This window comes from Elephas maximus, chromosome 13, assembly GCF_024166365.1.
Source record: "Elephas maximus indicus isolate mEleMax1 chromosome 13, mEleMax1 primary haplotype, whole genome shotgun sequence".
Lineage (NCBI taxonomy): Eukaryota > Metazoa > Chordata > Mammalia > Proboscidea > Elephantidae > Elephas > Elephas maximus.
Window position 1 is genome coordinate 92,295,172 of NC_064831.1, and position 20,499 is coordinate 92,315,670.

The 20,499-nt window shown below is 40.1% G+C and overlaps 1 protein-coding gene across 2 annotated transcripts in view; it reads left to right on the forward strand.

Moving 5' to 3' along the window:
- Positions 1–20,499, forward strand: part of ASB7 (ankyrin repeat and SOCS box containing 7) — a 64,721-nt gene that overhangs the window by 20,989 nt on the left and 23,233 nt on the right. For both annotated transcript variants that reach the window (XM_049905493.1, XM_049905492.1), the window contains one exon: positions 11,214–11,819. In XM_049905493.1, the coding sequence (XP_049761450.1) occupies positions 11,214–11,819 (606 nt within the window). The remainder of the gene's footprint in view (positions 1–11,213; positions 11,820–20,499) is intronic.

Consider the following 20,499-nt stretch of genomic DNA (forward strand, 5'->3'; position numbering starts at 1 on the left):
CGTGTCCTGTGAAGCTTTGAAGTCAAGCATTGCCTTCTCCTCTCTAGCTGTGAAAGTCCTAGATGGCTTCTCCCAACATAAGGCTGTTTTGTCTGCATTGAAGATCTGGGTTCAGTGTAGCCACCTTCATCAGTTAGCTTAGCTAAATCTTCTGGATAACTTGTTCCGGCCCCTACATGAGCACTTGCCGCTTCACCTTGCACTTTTGTGTTACGGAGACGGCTTCTTCCCTTAAACTCCACGAACCAGCCTCTGCTAGCTTCAGACTTTTCTTCAGTAGCCTCCTGACCTCTCTCAGCCTTTGTAGAATTGAAGAGAGGTAGCACCTTTCTCTGGACTAGGCTTTGGCTTAAGGAAATGTTGTGGCTGCTTGGATTTTCTATCCAGACCACTAAAACTTTTCCATATCAGCAACAAGCCTGTTTTGCTTTCTTATCATGATTTCGTGTGTCCACTGGAGTAGCACTTTCAGTCTCCTTCAAGGACTTTTCCTTTGCGTTCACAACTTCACAACTGGTGCAGGAGGCCCAGCTTTTGGCCCGCGTCGACGTTAGACATGCCTTCTTTGCTAAGCTTAATCATTTCTAGCTTTTGATTTAAAGGGAGAGATGTGTAACTCTTGCTTTCGCTTGAACACTTAGAGGCCATTGTTGAGTTATTTATTGGCCCAATTTCTATATTGTCATATAGGGAAGCCCAAGGAGAGGGAGAGAGACAAACGACCAGTCGGTGGAGCAGTCAGAACACAAACATTTATTAAGTTTGCCATCTTATGTGGGCGCGGTTCGTAGAGCCCCAAAACAATTACAATAGGAGCATCACACATCCGTGATCACAGATCACTGTAACAGATATAAGAATAATGAAAAAGTTTGAAATATTGTGAGAATTACCAAATCATGACACAGAGACACAAAGTGAGCACATGCTGTTGGAATTGGAAAAATGGTGCCGATAGACTTGATCAACACAGGGTTGCCACAAACCTTCAATTTGTAAAAAAATGCAGTATCTTTGAAGTGCAGTAAAATGAGGTATGCCTATACATGTTCTTTTCCTAAAGCCACTTAATTTCTTTAGGACCTTCTAAGCTTCATCCTTTCCTGTTAATGCATTTATTTTGTGAAATGAAATCAGAGATCCAAATGGGGAAAGTCAGGGAATCACCCAGTAAACAAAGGTGTGTGTGTGTGTGTGTGTGTGTGTGTGTGCGCGTGTGTGCGTGTGTGTGTGTAAATGAGGCAGAGAAATAGAATTCATGTAGATAAACGAGGTGGTCAGTTGGTCTGTATAAACCACTTATTCTTGCATAGTTGTAGCAAAAGTTCACTGAGCACCTAATCTATGCCAGGCTCTGGGTAGTCGCTCAGATACAGAGATGAGCACACTAGTGTGGTGCCAGCTTTCTGGCACTTCACAGTCTAGTGGGCACATAGATTTATAGCCAGCAATTAACTGAGCATTTAATATAGGCCTAATTTCTTGCTACAACTCTGTGAGATAGGTATTGTCATTTTTCCTGTTTCCCCTTTGAGAAAGCAGAAATAGGTGGTTAGTTAATTAGCCCAGGGTCATTTACTTCCTGAAGAAGGTGAAACTGGAATGTAAATCCACTCTTAATGATTCTGTATTGCCCATAAGAAAACAAGGCAACTGCAATAGAGTGAGGTAAGTGGCGTGTATAGCAAGGACCCCGCTGTCTGTTAGGGGTAGCATGGGGCTTCCTAGAGAAAGTAAGGTTTGAATTGAAATTTTGAAAGGCAAAGCAGGGCTGGGGGCTAGAAGGATGGGGATATGGAATTATTCCAGGCAGATGGAACACTTGAGTGTGAACGGTTGAAGGAGAGAGGGAGCGTGTTTGATTTTAGGAACTGGACAAAGTTTAATATGGCTGGAGCATATCCAATGATTCATTCTAGAAAGAGTGGCAAGCAGTTGAAACATTTGAAAGAGAGGAATGGAGGAAGTAGATTGGTATTTTAGAAAGTTCACTGGTTATAATGGGTTGCTGTATTGGAAGGGCCCCGTACATAAGGCATGAAGAGCAGGTGAACCTGATGCCTACTCAGGCCTGTAGTCTCATCTCTCTGCGTCCTGCTTTGAAGACATACTTACTGAGCTCCTGTTTTGTCCAGGCTGTGTTCTGAGGCCGGGAAAAGCAGGAGCAAAATAAAGTTCCTGCCCTCATGGCACAAGGAGATGGTAAAAAACAAAACAAAACAAATATATGATGCCAGGTAATTCGATCTTCAATTTATGTACCAAACTAATGCCAAATACTGCAGTCTGAAATTGATCAAACATGCAAGTCAGTGTGCATTGATAATTAATGGATTTTGGAACACAAAAATTGGTATCAAAGAAGATCAGTTGTTGGAAAATTAGACCTTGGTGATAGATACAACAGTGGAGATCTCATGGTAGAATTCTACAATAACGACGACTGTGTGTGCACCTCGCCACATGGAATACACAGAATACATCTGTGGAAAGAGATGATGGAGAAGCTCAATATCCTCAATCAGAACAAGGTCAGGCTCAATATCCTCAGTCAGATCCGCAGAACAGGTCATGAATTGCTTATGCAGAAGTTCAAGTTGAAACTGAAGAAGATTAAAACAGTTCTACAAGAGTCAAAGTGTGACCTTGAGTACATCCCACCTGGATTTAGAGACCATCTCAAGAACTCATTTGATGCATTGAACACTAATGACCGGAGACCAGACGAGTTGTGGGATGACATCAAGTGCGTCATACATGAAGAAAGTGAAAAGTCATTAAAAAGACAAAGAATGAAAAGACAAAAAAAGGATGTCAGTGACTCTGAAACTTGCTCTTGAATGTAGAGTAGCTAAAGCAAATGGAAGAAATGATGAAGTAAAAGAGCTGAACAGAGGATTTCAAAGGGTGGCTCGAGAAGACAAAGTAAAATATTATAATGAAATGTGCAAAGACCTGGAGTTAGAAAACCAAAATTGAAGAATAGGCTCAACATTTCTTAAGCGGAAAGAACTGAAGAATTCAAGCCTCAAGTTGCAATATTGAAGGATTCTTTGGGCAAAATATTGAACAGCACAGGAAGCATCAAAAGAAGATGAAAGGAATACACAGAATCACTCTACCAAGTAGAATTGGTTGATATTCAGTTATTTCAGGAGGTAGCATATGATCAAGAACCAATGGTACTAAAGGAAGAAGTCCAAGCTACACTGGTGAAAAACAAGGCTCCAAGAATTACAGTACCAATGGAGATGCTTCAACAAACGAATGCAACTTTTTACGTGCTTACCCATCTATGCTAAGAAACCTAGAAGACAGATACCTGGCCAACCAACTGGAAGAGATCCATATCTGTGCCCATTCCAAAGAAAGGTGATCCAACAGAATGCAGAAATTATTGAGCAATATCATTAATATATGCAAGCAAAATTTTGTGAAGATAATTAAAAAATGGCTTCTGCTGTACATTGACAGGGAACTCCCAAAAGTTCGAACCGGATTCAGAAGAGAATGTGTAACGAGGGATATCATTGGTGATGTCAGAAGGGCTTTGGCTGAAAGCAGAGAATGCTGGAAGGATGTTTACCTGTGTTAATTATTGACTATGTGAAGGCATTCGACTGTGTGGATCGTAACAAGTTATGGATAACATTGCGAAGAATGGGAATTCAGAACACTTCATTGTGCTCATGTGGAACCTGTACATAGAGCACGAGGCAGCTGTTCCAACAGAACTAGGGGATAGTGCATGGTTAAAAATCAGAAAAGGTATGCGGCAGGGCTGTATCTTTTCACCATACTTACTCAATTTGTATGCTAAGCAAATAATCCGAGAAGCTGGACTATATGAAGAAGAATACAGCATCAGGCTTGGAGGAAGACTTATTGACAACCTGTGATATGCATATGACACAAAGTTGTTTGCTGAAAATGAAGACAACTTGAAGCACTTAATTATGAAAGTCAAAGGCTGTAGCCTTCAGTGTGGATTACACGTCAACATAAAGAAAAGAAGAATTCTCCACAGCCATACCAATAAGCAGCATCGTGATAAACAGAGAAAATATTAAGGTCAGGGATTTCATTTTACTTGGATTAATAATCAACACCCATGGAAATAAAAAAATTTTTTTTTTTTTTATTTTTATAGCAGTCAGGAAATCAAATGGTATGTTCCTTTGGGCAAATCTGCTGTAAAAGATCTCTTTAAAATGTTAAAAAGCAAAGCTCTCACTTTAATGACTAAGGGTGTGCCTGACCCAAGTCAGCATTTTCATTAGCCTCATATGCATGTGAAAGTTGGAGAATGAAAAAGGAAGACTGAAGAAGAACTGATGCCTTTGAATTATGGTGTTGGTGAAGAATATTGACTATACCATGGACTGCCAGAAGAACAAACAAATCCATCTTGGAGGAAGTACAGCCACAATACTCCTTAGAAGCAGGAATGGCGAGACTTTATCTCACGTACTTTGGACATGTTATCAGGAGGGAACAATCCCTGAAGAAGGACATCATGCTTGATAAAGTATAAGGTTAACAAAATAAACACCCTCAACGAGGTGGATTGATACAGTAGCTACAGCAGTGGGCTGAAATATACCTACTATTGTGAGCAACCAGGCAGTGTTTCCTTCTGTTACACACAGGCTTGCTATGAGTCTGAGCCAACTTGACGGCTTCTCACAACACGATGCCAGGTGGTAATAAGCACCACGATAAAGAGGTACAGGACGCTGTTTTAAATAAGGGAAGGCCTCTCATGGGACGTTTGAACTGAGACCTAAAAGAAATGAAGAGCAAACCATTCAGGTATCTGGGAAGAAAGTGTTCAAGGTAAAGGCAGCAGTAAGTGCTGCAAAGACCCAAGGGTGGGAATGTGCTTGGCATTTTCTAGAAGTAGCAATGACAGTGGGCTGGAGCGAGATGATGGGGGAGGCGGGTGAATGAGGCTGAAGGGAAAGTTAGGGGCCATGTTACGTAGAGCCTCGAAGGCTCAGAAAAGGACTTTGGACTGTTCCGAGTGAGAATGGGAAGCTGTGAAATGCTTTTCAACTGAAGAATGATAGGCACTTACTGTGGTTACTCTGGAAAGTAGATTTTGGGGAGCAAAGGAGAAATACGAAGACCTGTTAGGAAGCTTTGGACTAGTTCAGACGAGAGATGATAGTGTTCTAGGTGGTAGCAGGGGCTGTGGTGAGAAGTGGTAGGCTCTGGGTATGTTTTGGAAGTGGAGCCATCAGGGTTTGGCAATGGACTAAACATGAGGAGGGAGCAAAGGAAATGAAGAATAACCCTGAGGTTTTGGGCCTGAGGAACAGAAAGAAAAAAGTTACCACATACTGAAATAGTAAGAGAGGAGCAGTTTTGGAAGGGAAAGTTAACCAGACAGCAGTTTTAAAAACAAGACGTAGGTGATTAACGTAGGTCCCCTCACCCAACTAGAAATTACTTATCTCAGGTATACTGAAGAGTCAGACTTTACCCCTGTCAAGTGTATACATCTGCGTGGTAAAACCACTGGTGGGTGGTCATACACAGCGAACAAAACTCAGAGCTAAGAGATGCCCGTGACCTTGTAGTATGGCAGATGCCATACTCTCTTTGACTGGTAACAGATGTGACCATGGGAGGGACTGTGGCGAGGCAGCACCTTGTGAAGCCATACTTGGTACTGCAGTAGAAGAAACCCAGTTTCATTGAGAAAAGGAGCATGTTGAGTTAGGTAACAGTATGTGTATTCTGAAAGGAATAGAAAGTGAGGCTGTCTTTCTAGTTTCAACCTGTGCAAATGTGGCTATTTAAATTAAAATTAAGAAAAAACAACTAGTTCCCTGGTCACACTAGCCACACTTCAAGTCTTGGTAGCCACATGTGACTAGTGGCTACCATATTGGGTGGCGCAGATATGGAACACTTCCGCTGTTGTAGAAAATTCTGTTGGTTGGCACTGGTAAATGATAGTATCCTGCTTCAAAAAGATGAAAAGTCTCAAGGTTTGGTAAAGCTCAAAAATATTTCAGTTTTCGAACAAAATGGAATGCATGTAATAGTCACACTACAAATCCTGGTAATGTTTCTGACCAGAGTAGTGTGCCGTTCGAGTTGGGGGGTTGAGTCTCCATTACAAGGGTGGGAATTATAAGAAACTCAGTATTATAGCTTCATTTTTCCCATTTTTGAATCTTCCTAAAACTTCTAAGACCAAGATGGGCTTTTCAGGAAAATAACATGAAGAGAACATGTTTTTTATAGTGCATTTGTTAATCTTCAGATTTGGCGTATATGCAAATTGGCCTGGAAGGCAGTCAACTGAAGCTCTAGAAAATAAGTCTATAAAGGAAATTCCCATAGCACCTGAGAAAAGCATCCCAGGTCTCATTGTCTTGATAAAGTGGTTGAAATCCTCTCAGTGGAGCACAATGTGAGCGTAGGAGCATAAGGGAATAATCAGATCCGAAGCAGAATGGTGAGAAGCGATTTTTAGCTTTTCAAAAATGAGAGAGTTTGGGAATGACGACCCCAGATGTAGTGAAACAGGTACATTGTTGTGGGAATTTCTGAGAGGACTTTTGCATAGTCGTGGGGTAGTACCTGTTAGAGCCTTAACACTGGTAGGTCTTTTTACCCAATAATTTCACTTCTGTTAATCTATTCCATGGAAACAGTCTTAAATGCAGGATATTCCTTCTGCATAAAATGTTTACCCCTCATTTTATAGAATTTAATACATTGGGGCATTCTCGGTACCCAAATACAAAGAAAAGGTTAAGTAAGTTAGAGTATGGTCCCAATTATGTATGGTTTTTAAAAATGTATGAAAGAGAAGCTGAAATTCTGTGATTGATGTTAATATTAGTTATTTATCATTAATGAAAAAGTATTTTTTCTGTAATAGGAGGAGACTGTTAGGAAACATTGTAGCATCTGACTTTCCAGCCTTTCATTCTGTGGTGAATTGTTAACAGTTTTAGGTGTTGATCTAAGTTTTTTTTTCTCCATCACTTTTGCTTTTCTTTCCTATGATAATATTAACTTATGACACAATCCATATGTTTTTTTTTTTAAACCTCCAAGCAGTTCCTGTGAGTATTGTATAAGTTAGCTAATGGCATTTGGTGATTTCTAAAACTTTTAAAAAGAGTGATCACTCCTTAAGTGAACTAAGGTAACTGTCTATACATAAATTTTGTAAAACCCTGACTTCAGTTCACTAATATTCAGGCCCAGGTACCAGAATACGGAATACTCTGCTTGATACATACAATTGCTTTTCCATCTTTTTTTTTTTTTTTTAATTACAAAATTGTTTATTTTTCTAGGAAGAATTCATGTATAAAGTACGTCAAGTAAAAAGTGGAAATCGCTCTCCCTTTTCCCTCTTAGCAGTTTTCATTTACTGGTTTGTACCCTAGAGAAGATCTAGAAGACACACACTTCCAGGTCTTTCTCTATGGCACAAACCAATGTGGATGTTTTTGTTTCCTCTAAGATGGTCTTTATTCTGCAGCTGGCTTTATTCCACTTCGCTATGTTATGTAGATATCCTTTTATTTGAGTACATATGCATATATCTCGGGAAGAACTTCTCCATTCCAAGACGTAGACGCTCTCACTATAATTCCTTTTAGCCTTGCCTCAATTTTATTTTTTCAATTTTAGAACTTTAATAACTTTTTTTTGCATGTATATGTGAGTGCTTGAATAGTCTGTTCTTCCAGAATTCACACATACTTACTGACTGATTTGTTCATTCAGTAGATACTTATTTATCACTTAACATGTTCCGGATACTGTTTTATATACATAAACCTGTTTGGATTCTACATTGTGTTTCCTTGACTCTTCCTGTATCAGCTGTTTTCTTTAGTCTTTTCAGTAGACAAGTTCCTTCTAATTTTTCTGCCTTTTTACAAAGCATTCTTAGCTAGTGTTGCGTATTTTCTCATTCAGATGTACTGTAGGATCAGCATAAAAATTCTGTTTGGGATTAGATGAATTTATAGGTTCAGGAAAAATTGAGTCTTCTTGCCCAGGCACATGTTAAGTCTCTCCATTTTTTCGGATGTTTTTACTCAGCAACATTTATTTCACAGATGGTAATGAAACATTTATTATTATGTGTCAGCTGCCATTCTAGGAGGTGGAAGACCCTGGACTGAACAAAACTGACAGATCTCTGCTGTCATAAACTTCACATTTTAGTGTGAAAAGACTGATTAGAGAGAAAACAGGAAAACAGATGTGTACTAACAATACAAGTAAAAATAAAGCTAGAATGTACTCTTATGTTAATGGCTGAGTAAGACCCTATCGGGCCCACCCTGTCACAGATAACATGATGCCTGAAGGCAGTAAAGCGTGGACAGGGCACATTTTGATTGCGCGACCATACTTAGAGGAGGAGAGTTGTATGGCATAAATTCCCACTTTTCACTGCTCTTAGCTTGGAGACAGGAACAGTTGACATGGATAAGGTAGACAAAAGTCTACGTGCTACATGATCGCATTTACATGAAATCCTAGAAAAGGTCACTGAGTCAGTAGTTGCCTGGGGCCCAGAATCAGGACAAGAAGTTGACTGCCAAGATGAAGGAAGGGACTTCTTGAGATAACGGAACAGTTCTTTGTCTTGATGGTGGTGGTGGTGGGGGTTACACGATGGCATACAGTTGTGAAAGATCATCAGCCCATACGCCTAAAATGGGTGAATTTTATTACAACTCACAAAAGTTCTTGGAAAAAAGAAGCCATAATCATAAGGAATTAAAAAAAAAATTTATATATGTATTTAAATTTTTCAATAGATATAAATAGATTTGTTGGAACTTTGTTCCAATTTGTTTAAAACAGGTCACACCTGGGGTTGGGGGGAGCTTGCTAAAGGAGCAAAGAAATGGGGCTGGCAGAGCTTCTGTTTTAGACGAAGTGTTCACAGGAGGCTTTTCTGATGAAGGAACATCTGAGCAGACACACGTGAAGTGAGTCAAGTTCAGTCAAAGAGGTCTTCATATGTGCCTTGCACATGTCTGACTAAATTTATGTCTAGGTGCTTTGTAGGTTCTCTTACTATTATAAATAAAAAAAAAACAGGATCTTCTTATTGCATTATCTAACAATAATCCTTAAATTTTTGTTTGCATTTTCATTTGCCTCATACCTTCCATTTTGTTGAGAATTCCTTGAGGACAGCAACTATTCGAGTCTTAGGCTTTGTGACCCTACATTTCCTCATTCTGTGCTATGTTCCCGGCGCATGCTCAGTTAATGCATTATGAACGGTTTTTACTGAGGTCATTGCTGTGCTGGACAAGCTGTATTTTTCCTAGCTCAGTATATATAGCAGCCAAATGTAAGTAGAACCTAAAAAAAGACCCAAGGTGGAAAACCGAAGATAGAAGGGTGCAACTGAGGATGCTGGCTGGTGCTTTAAAGGCACTCCTGGTGGATGGGGAGGTGGGAGAAGTAGAACAAGGTATTCTTACATATTCAGAGGGGATGCCTGGAAGCAGTTGATTGGTCAGGTACAGGTTAGAAATGGATGTCTTGGCAAGAGTTACTGTTTGATTTGAATGGGAGGAGTATTTCAGATTTTCTGCCTGTCTGCACTTAGCCTGCTTTAGATAAGCAAGGTGTCTGAAACGTACTTGAGTGACTTGAGGGCTGAGCATCATCTGTCAAAATGGAAACGTTAGTAGCTCATGTTCATTCCTTACCAGTAGATGGCAGCAAAATGCTTTATTAAAATATTCTTGCCTTCGTTTTTGAGTCACATAGTAAATAGGTGCCGTGTGTGTGTGTGTGTGTGTGTGTGTGTGTATGAATATATGTATTTAAGACCAAGACAGATACCTTCATTTTCTTTAAATGGATAAAATTAATATTACCATTGTGTGCTATCATTTGATAATAAATGAAATTCAACTGATACAGCCTACCTAAAAATGTTAGTTACTTTGTATAGGTTTTGTTAGCAACTACTTCTGAACTGAAATTTTCATTCTCTATTTTTTTATAAGTATTACTTTATATATAGTTTTTTTCTCATAAATTTTTCTAAGAATCCAGCAGTCATAACGTGTTCTGGAACTAAATAACATTTTGCTAAACAATATTTTAGTGTTTAATTACATAATTTTGAAGGCTTTTTTTTTTTAATTATTCATAAATATGTCTTTCATGAGCAGACTACCACAAAGGAAGGGTACGCTATATAAGAAGGAAACATTTTAATCTTAGGTAGTTAGATCTGGCCGATTTATCTTCCGCATGAGATTGCCGGGTTCCAGGGAATGACCTGCGTAGAATGGGAGACTGGTTCTTGACCCCATTCTGCCCACTGCCCTCAGGATGCCAGTGGGTTGAGACCTGCAAAGAACTGACTATTGGCTTAAGGAGAGATCTGGAGCCAGGTGATGAAAATCTGACTTGAAGAGTCCACGTAGCAGATAAATCATTGTAGTTTCTTTATTTCCCCCAGAAGTGGGTCACTTTAGGAGGGGTTTTTGCAACTGTTTTAGAAAATAATAATTATGCAATGCCGAGGTTTCTTCCAAGTTTTCACACAGTGTGCTGCTTAATTCTTGCAAATTCCGAAGTTCTTCTTAAACTTATAATTCAGAATAGACTTTTCTCTTATGAAAATATCCTTTATCAAGATCACTTAACATATCTTGCATGCCCTGGGATTTTTATGGACCACAGAAAACCTTTTTTTTTTTTTTTTTACCTGATGCACCCTGAAGGGACATGGTCTGCCAGACCACAGGACATCCGTAATTCCGAGCAGCAGGTGTGCTACACATGCTGCTTTTTAAGGCCAAGAAGCAGCACAGGAGAAAAGAAAACCAAAAGTTCAGAACAGAGGAGAAACATGCAACAACACAGAGATGAGGGAGTGGGGTGGCCGAAGCCGTCGGTTAAATTAGCGAAGAGGGAGGACGTGGTCATCGGAACTGTATGTTTTCTATGTATCTCTGTAAACACGTTGCCAGTCCTTCTCCTTCTGCTACCTCAGGCTCATTAGCTTTCTACTAAAGAAACATTTATTTTCTCTTAAAACTAGACTTCAGTTAAGCTAAAGCAAGAAGTACTTTGTGTTCGCTGTAATGTTTGGTCGTTTTGAGTTTTGTATGAGAATCGGCTGCAGTGTGCTGTGCCATGTTGTTTTGTTGTAGAGTCGGCTAATGTTTTCGTCTTGGTTTTAACTCTAGCTGATCCCACAGTGAAGGACTTAATCGGAGGCTTCACTGCTCTTCATTACGCAGCCATGCACGGCCGGGCTCGGATTGCACGTTTGATGTTAGAGTCTGAGTACAGGAGTGACATCATTAATGCCAAAAGCAATGATGGCTGGACTCCCCTCCATGTGGCCGCTCACTACGGAAGGGACTCGTTCGTCCGACTCCTCCTGGAGTTCAAGGCCGAGGTCGACCCGCTCAGTGATAAAGGTACAACACCGCTGCAGCTAGCCATTATCCGAGAGAGGTCAAGCTGTGTGAAAATCCTCCTGGACCACAATGCCAACATCGACATTCAGAATGGTTTCCTGTTACGTTACGCTGTGATCAAAAGCAATCACTCTTACTGCCGAATGTTCCTTCAGAGAGGAGCAGACACAAACTTGGGTCGCTTAGAAGATGGACAGACTCCTTTACACTTGTCTGCCCTTAGGGATGATGTGCTTTGTGCACGGATGTTATATAATTATGGAGCGGACACGAACACAAGGAACTATGAGGGACAGACCCCGCTGGCTGTTTCAATAAGTATTTCTGGAAGTAGTCGGCCGTGTTTGGATTTCTTACAAGAAGTAACAAGTATGTAATATAATTATTGCTATTATTGCATCTTTTTTTTTTTTTTTTGCAGCTTGTAAAGACACTTAAGGTGTTTTTACAACTTAAAATAACTAGATGTTAGTCATTGATGTAAACCCTGCATGGTAAGTAACACAGCATTCATCTGAATCAATAGAGAGTTATATAGCATCACAGGATTTCATAAAATATCAGTTGTGTTACCAGCAGAAGTAGGGGTAGACAGTAGGGTGAGAGAAGAAGTGGAAAAGAGGACAGAGAGAGGGGAATTTTTCTAATTAATAGAGATCTTGATAGAAGATGGCAGTTCTTCTGGTCAGAAGGATAGTCGTTCCAGGCTTACGTGGATTTTATACTGAGGAATTAGAAGGAGAAGTTTGGGATATAAATTCTTTAATTCTGGAAGTGTTCTAGAATTTGTGCTTTATTGTGAAACTGCTGTTCACATTTTGGCTTTTCTGCTTTGTTATGAGGTGAACCCATGTGAGATGGAACAGAAGTGTTCTTAAGTGTCCTAGTAATGGAGGTTAAAAATCCTAGAAACTGTGGTAAGAAAAGATTTGATCTCAGTGGAAATTTAGGCGCTGCTGTCTCTGGGCCATAGGGCTTCCCTTGTGTCTGCCCTGTTCTTGTGTGGGCTCCTTTGTCTAAGTCTAGAAGAATCTGACACACCTTGTGCAGTAGTGCCTGTGTCCAAGCTGTTTCTCTGATAGGCGTGGCTCATTTGTATGGACATAGCTGCCCTCTCATGTCAGTCTTCTTATGACCGGTCAAGTGTGTGCTCCAGAGCTGAATGTCCCACATGTCTGTAAAATTGTTAGGTTTTGCTTTGCTGCCCTTTCTAATGAATGCCTTTTTCCTCACCTGATTCTAAGCTTTTAGTCATTATTATAGAAGAAGAAACAGTAACATTCTAGATGCCAGGCAGCTGGGGCCTGAGAGATTTACCTGACCTGCTTGTAAATAGTCCACTCTACCCCTTGATAGTGGATTTTGGAGTAAAAAGTTGCTTTATAAAAAATACATACATAATTTGAATTTTGTATATTCATATGGGAAAAGATGAAATTATTACCACAAAATGTATTCAGACTAAAGCATTAAAAGAAATGGTGCTCAAGGTTGAACTTGCTGCTGTCCAGTAGAACATTCTGTGACGACAGAAACGGTCTCTCTCCACACACTCTAATATGGGAGCCACAATTTAAACAACCACAAGTGATTAGTAATTTCCATATTGGATATCAGCACAGATCTTTCTGTCTTGGGCAGCCTGGTAGGTGGTCCCTTGCAGAAAACTTTCGACCCACACAGAAGTAGCCAAAGATGGCAGATGTTACATGTGTGGTACTGCAGCGCCTGGTCTTATGCCAGCCTACCCTGACTCAGATCTAGGCGCGTTTAGGAAAAGATGGAATGAAATGGCAAATGTAGCACATTTTCTAGCAGTCTTCATTTATAGCACTGGTAGGGATGTTGGGTACTGTGAAAGATAAGATTACTCTTGAACTTGAGGCTAGGATTTGGTCATGAAGCATATCCTATCAAGTATATTTTACGCTTAAAAAATTCTGGACATCTTATGTTGTTCTTTTGGCTTCTACACTAGGGATTCTTGGTTAAATTAGTGTGGCTGCCTTGTTACATACATAAATGTCTTGGGCCCCTTTTGATAAATACTTTGTTCGGTATTTAACGGCATGAGCTATACCGGCATTGTCCAAGTTCAAATACTATATCATATATTAGCTGTGATCTTGAGCAGGTAACCTAATCTCTCTGTTCCTCAGTGTCTTCATCTAAAAATAGGAAAATAATAATGTCCATCTGTAGGCTTGTTATGAGGATTAGACGAGTTAATATTTAAAATGCACTTAGAACACTGTCTGACACATTTTAAGTGCTATATGTTTCTTAAAATATTTTACCAATAAAGTGAGAATGGATGAACAGCAAAGGCTGCCATGTTCCCAGCAGAGTGAATCTTTCAGGCTCTTATTCCACCTAAGACCCATTTTTCCATCCTGTAGACATTGTCCAGAGCCTGCAGTATGGAGACGCATGGCCATTTGGATGGGAGGAGCCACCGAATGTGTTCACGCTGTCCGCACCCCCCTTATCCTGAGCCCTCAGAGCTGCTGAGTTCTCCACAGCAGTGTTGGCTGGAGAGCTGGACTGTTGAGTAAAAAGGGGTTCACATGTCCCCTGAAAATTAGGGGTAGATAGAGTATCCGACAGGGCGGCCTCTCTGTGTCTGTGTTCTCCAGTGCGCACAGAAAAGAGCCCGCACCTAGGAGGTCCTCAGTAAGTGGCGGTCATTTTGTTGCCTGCACATGCAGAGGCTGGTGACTGAGTAGATACTTCTCAGAAGTGAGGGGTCATCTGTCTTTTTAAGGCCAAAGTTACCCTTCAAGTGCCTCAGCATAATTGGTTACTTCTGGACTCTCTAATGTTGTTTCCTGCCAGAAGCTGATTGAGTGTTTCTGCTTCACCTGTGTGTTATTTGACTCGTAGGGTTTTTGCCTAGTGAAGAATGATTATGTGTTAGAAGGACTAGCCGTAGCTGATGCTTTCCACCAAGGTCTCTCTGGAAAACCAGGGGGAGAGAAAGGTAGATCAGAAAGCCACAAGTCCAATCTGCGAGCTCCTTCCAGCCTCTAGCTCAGCTGAACACTGCAGCTCCATCATAAATTGGTTTAAAATCTGAGAGCTCAGGCTCCTGAGGGGTGAGGACAGCAGAGCTGTCCCTCGGTGGTCTTGGTTCAGGACCACTTTATTGTTCATTGCACCATTTTGAATAAAAGCATATTGTTTAGATTGAAAGAGACCAAGAAGAATCATAGTCCTGGAATTTAAAACCTGCTAAGGCTCTTTGGAAAACGTACCATAAAAACTCTGAAGGTGGGTGTCTCAGAGGAAGTAGCATTGGTACAGGCTGCATACAGACGGAGCAGGTCAAGTGTCTTAGTAATAAAGTCGTGTTCTGTTGATGTCTTGTGGATAACAAGTGGCAGGAGAAGCCACCAGGAGCTGCTGTTATCGTTCCCTACAGCCAGACCGAGGTTCCGACATTCAGACTTCCGAAAGCCTCCACCTTCTGGAATGGCTTGAACTCAGCATAGCCTCCTCCAAAACTGCAGGGAGCGAAGGAGCAGCTTCCCTGTGTCCAGGAACAAACAACACAGCTAAGAAGAGTAAAAAATCACACCTGAATAGGGAAGATGACCTTGCAGAAGGAAAGATGTTTTCTGATTGGTTGGCAGTATTTATGAGGCTAGTTTTTTGTTTTCTGGTTTTTTTTTTTTTTTTGCTTGAAAACAAAAAATAAGAGTGGAACAAATAAATTTGAAGGAAAACAGAATAGTGAAGAGGTGCCCAGTCATAGGTACAAGTGGCAGTGAGGACAGAGGTTGACAGTCATTTTGATGCAGGTCTACTGCGGGCCGAGGCTCCAGGGCCAGGACGAGGAAGAGGAAGTGAGGTGCCCAGGGTGTGAAATGTAAAGAGGCGCTCACTCTTGGGGTCATGCAGCTGCCAACATGGCACTTGCACAGCCCTGAGAATGAGCCCTTCCTGAAGTTTTGCACCCTAGGTACCTCAGTTGCCTCATTCTGGTTCCGGCCCTGCCCTGCACTTCGTTTCCTTAATTAGTATGAGGCATCATTGTGCAAATCTGAATTCCCACGAGATTAATACATTTTAGCATTTTTGTGCATCTCTGTATTACCTCGCCTCTCCCCCCCACTTATTTAAGCGTAGGAATAACTTGTTACAGTAGTGTTTGCACAAACACAGCAAAGCTGAGAGTATCGCGGAAGCTCTGCCTTATGAGATGACTTCAGATTCTCCAACCAGCGGATTATAGGAATGTTTGCTCATTTCAAAAGAGAAGGTTAATATTCGTGCACAAGAAATGGGCAAGCCCAAGAAAATGTTGTTAAAGAGGTACATGATAACTTCATGAGAGAGCAATTCAAATTAAAGCTTAACCCAAGGATGTGGTTAGAGATTACAGAACTCAACTGGAGAGTTGGACTGTTAGTGGTGTGTTTCATCATCTCCCTGCCCCACAAAATAAACTCTCCTAGTCAATGTACCCACCAAGGTTATTCAGATTATTAGATCTTTTAAGAAATAGAGGAATTCCATGTGAAAGTTGCACCATCAGGCAGTGATTTGCGAGAACTTTTAATTTTATTTAAAAAAAAAGAAGAAAAAAGATGGGATGTTGTTGATCTGTGTGGTCAGCTTTGTGAACACGGGAAAGCTACTTACCTCGTGGGTCTAAGGTTCCTCTTCTGAGAATGGGGGAGCTGCACCATGGCCTCTGAGGATGCGGAGAGTTTTGAAAATTTTTTTTGAAAATTGTTGGCACGAACTACTCTTAAAGGGGATGATATCCTGCTGCATGTGGGTTTTTCTTCGTTTTTTTTAATTCATGTAAAATACTGCTTTTCAAAGTGTGGACCCCTTCCTTTTCCAACTGCATACCTGAGTGCAGCTAGACTTAGGTGCTTCTCTCCAGACGGCATATGGCGGCAGACGGAACGCAGAAGCAGCTGTGTGTCTTCTGTGAAGCTAGACATTGAAGAGACATGCAGAAATGTAAGACAGCACACTCTGCTCACAAGATCTTTTTTGTTTTGGAGAACGTTTGTTTTGTTTTTCCCATCAAAATGTGGGATTTCAACTGAGTGAATTTTTATTATCAGTTTTAATTAATCAATTTTTTAAAATATCTCAGTTTTACTTTCTACGTATGGTAAATACGGATAGATACAACCCATATGAACACAAATTCTTTTAGGTCCACCAATTCTAAGATGTACCTAAATGGTCTTCAGACTAAAAAGTTGAGACCTACTAATGTACAGTTTCCGCATTCACATTTTTAAGGGCATCTCATTAGCACAGCATTTTAGAATTTGATGAATCTTTAACATTTTTCTACTATTTACAGTTACAATCTGTGGCTAAAATAAAATATTTTAAATTATCGCATGCCCTTTGCTAGCATGTTTACTACTTAGGATTTGTAGAGTGCAGTGATTCCTGAAGTGTGTCTCCAGAAGTGTGGTTATACCAGATGCTTTGGGATAAAACTGATTCACCACTCAGATCAGTTTGGAAGACTAGTACAGGTCATGGTTTTAGAGATTGACAGTGCCCAGTAGCATAGCCAAGGCTCCAGAAAGTCCTGGTAGACCATTTAACTTTCTTTACTGGCGTGAACAGCCTACTTGTACAAAGCATCTTTCTTCCTATGGCAAGGCCTGGTGCAGATTATCCTTAAAGACAGAGAATATGCTGGTTGGGTTGGTGTTTAATATCGGAAGGAGTTTGGAGTTGATGCAGTAATTTGTGTTTCCAGCAGACACTTGAAGCAACTACTCAGTGAGCTTCCGTGGTGTGTAAGAGAGAGGACTGTGTTGTATTTTAATTTGTATGTTTTAAGGAATCAAATGGCTCATATTTCTAAAAGGTAAAGTGGATGGGGAATTGAGTTGTGTGAACTGTTATACACAAGAGGAGGCCTGATCTGCCAAGTACTTAAGTTAGTTGCTCTCTAGAGCATCAACCATAGGTATTTAAAAATCCTATTTTATAAATACGGCAGTAACATGGAAGATACTCTTTTTAAGTTGCAGCAGTAGTCAAGTATTATGTTTTTGCTACAGAAGTTAAATTTTTAAAATGAGGTTTTAAACATTTTTAAAAACTTGAGTAAGAATGAAAATTATGTCCTTTTTTTTTTTAGTATTAAGAAAATAAAAATTTAGGCTGTGACTTTCTCAGCTGAATCCAGTACAGTGACAGTTACATGAGCAAATAAACGGTCACACAAAGCAACACCCCTACACGAGGTGCCTCTGACTCCTGAGCTTCTTTCGTATTCTTCTTTCATCAGTGTCTTTGATTTTTGTAGTGTGTATCAGGGAAATTACTTCTGTAACACATTGTAACTAAGGTTATTTTAGATTACTGATTTTTAAAAAATAAATTGGGGATTTTTCCAGATATCTACATTGTACTTTCATTATATTTTTCAGTCTTAATTGCTAAGATCACTTTTAGAAATACGTAAATATTACAATTTTAAGTTAGATCACATTTTAAGATTCCTTGATACAGAAAATATTGCCTTACTCTGAACTTTTTTCATAGTATTTGAATTACTTCTATTTTTGATGTAGGCATTTAGAAATTTCTGGTCACTTGTTAGTAAACCATATATGGCTTTAAGCTTGGCTTAGTGAAGATGGAAAATCATAGCTGATTGGCCTGAGAAAGAAATGTAACCAATAGACAAATGTCATTATGGCTGATAATTGTATACATTTGGATCCCAGCTAAGAGTTAAATTGGAGTAGCCTTTTATTTTAGAATATTGTGATTTCTATTTTAAGGGGAGCTAGAAATTGCCTTGTATTAAAAGATTTGCTTAACACGTTTCATACTAAGTCCCTGTGACGGAATTCTGAGGCAAGAGCAAAGGAATAAAATGTTTATGGTGGGATTTTAAATTGGAAAGCTGAGGTAAAACAAAGGGGCATGGGAAATCATTCCAGATGATGACTTAAGACGGAGAACACTCCTGAAGGAGTAATAGATTGTACAAAGAAATCTAGAGGAGGTGAAATCTCTTTATTTCTCTACCCCAACTTCTTCTGCCACCCAGAAACAAACACCAAAAGCCTGGGACGTGGTTTTGCTTTCATTTTCTTCACTTTGGTTATTTATAGATGTTTTGCCTGTCTGTCTACCTTTATGAATCCAGATACTTTTATCTAAATAAAGTACTTCAGCCTATCATAAATGCAGTAATGGTAATGCTAAAGGGAGGTGCTTTAGGATAGTTAATTTTCTGAATTATGCTGCTAGTCCTGCTTTTGTAAATTATGCTGGACTAGATTTATACTTCAAAAGCTGATTTCTTTTTTTATACCAGCCCAATTATTAATAATGGGCTTCTTCACAGAATGGAAGGACTAGTGACCCTTTGAACTATTACATAATTCCACTGTAGTTCGTTAGTACTAATACTTTGTAGTTTTTCTGCATCCCCCAAAATGTTTATAATTTCTTAAATTTTACTCTCTGTGAGGTGTCCCCCCCAGGTTCACCCATGGGTTATAATCTCATGGCAAGGCAGTTGTTATTTAACCAGGTAGGAATTACTTTTCCAAAGATGCCTAGCAAACAGGGTGCACATTCTTGTTGATTTTTTCTTTTACGTATTTGTTCTCTGCAGCTGCCTCCTTCCCTTTCCTCACGCCTTTAATCTTCAGGGTAGTACATTGTTGAGCACATAGTAGGTGCTCAGTAAACATTTTTTGAGCGATATGTTTGTAACAAAATAAGTATTCCTCCCTCAATCATAACTTTCTATTCCTAAAGTGGAATTCCTGAAAATAAAGCTCCTTAGATAGTCTTAGAAATAACAGTAATTACAGTGGGTAGTCCTCATTTCTTTTTATTATTTAGCCAGGTTTTCATTCACCAGAGCTGGTATACGGCAAGATGAGGCAATACCTGTATATTGAAGGAGTAACAGTGAATGACACTGCTCACTTCATCACTGCACTTGTTTTTGTACAGTTAGAAGTCCTCACATCTCTGCCACGTTCAGGTCATGCAGTGACTTGGAGACCATGAGTGCCATCTAGTTGGCCAGGACTGTTTCCCAGTAATATATTACCAATTGCTCTTTTACTGTCAACCAGTCAACTACTTCGTGACCTTGGGCAGCTAGTCTTTGTGTGCCTGAGTTTCTTCACTGGTCAGATGAAGGTCATAGCCCAGCCCCCCTGCCATCTTCCCCTCTGGAGGGCAGATGGGAAAGTGCTTAGATGAGGAAGCAAGGCCGCCTGAGATAATGATCTTCCTGGAGGAGTTATGTTAGGGAAGAGACTTGTCAGCACTTCCTAATATTTTGATTTTGTATTTTTAGGAGAGAGGATTACATATGCAGAGCATTTTGAGAATCTCTTTTAGGAAGTTTTTGTCTCATAGATAGTTTGTTAGTGCATCTGTTGTTACGTTAATACTGTCACCTTCCCAATGTCTGGTCCAGAACTTGAGGCTTCAGGGCCTAGGCTCTCCCACTACCCTTGCCGGGACTTTTGACAGTTGATCACCTTTTGTATTTGTTTTCTCATCTTTTAAAAAGGTAGGAATGAAAAACTGACCCACCTCAGAAGACTGTTGTCAGATTAATTAATTAATAATTTGGAAATCACAGAGTGCAATTAACATGTCAGTTTTTTTTTTTATTTTTATTGTGCTTTAAGTGAAAGTTTACAAATCAAGTCAGTCTCTCATACAAAAATTTATATACACCTTGCTATATACTCCTAATTGCTCTCCCCCAGTGAGACAGCCCGCACCTTCTCTCCGCTCTTTTTGTGTCCATTCCGCCAGCTTCTAGCCCCCTCTGCCCTCTCATCTCCCCTCTAGATAGGAGATTCCAACATAGTCTCAAGTGTCTACTTGATCCAAGAAGCTCATTCTTCACCAGCATCTTTTTCTACCCCATTGTCCAGTCCAATCTCTGTCTGAAGAGTCGGCTTTGGGAATGGTTCCTGTCCTGGGCTAACAGAAGATCTGGGGGCCATGACCACCGGGGTCTTTCTAGTCTCAGACCATTAAGTCTGGTCTTTTTACGAGAATTTGGGGTCTG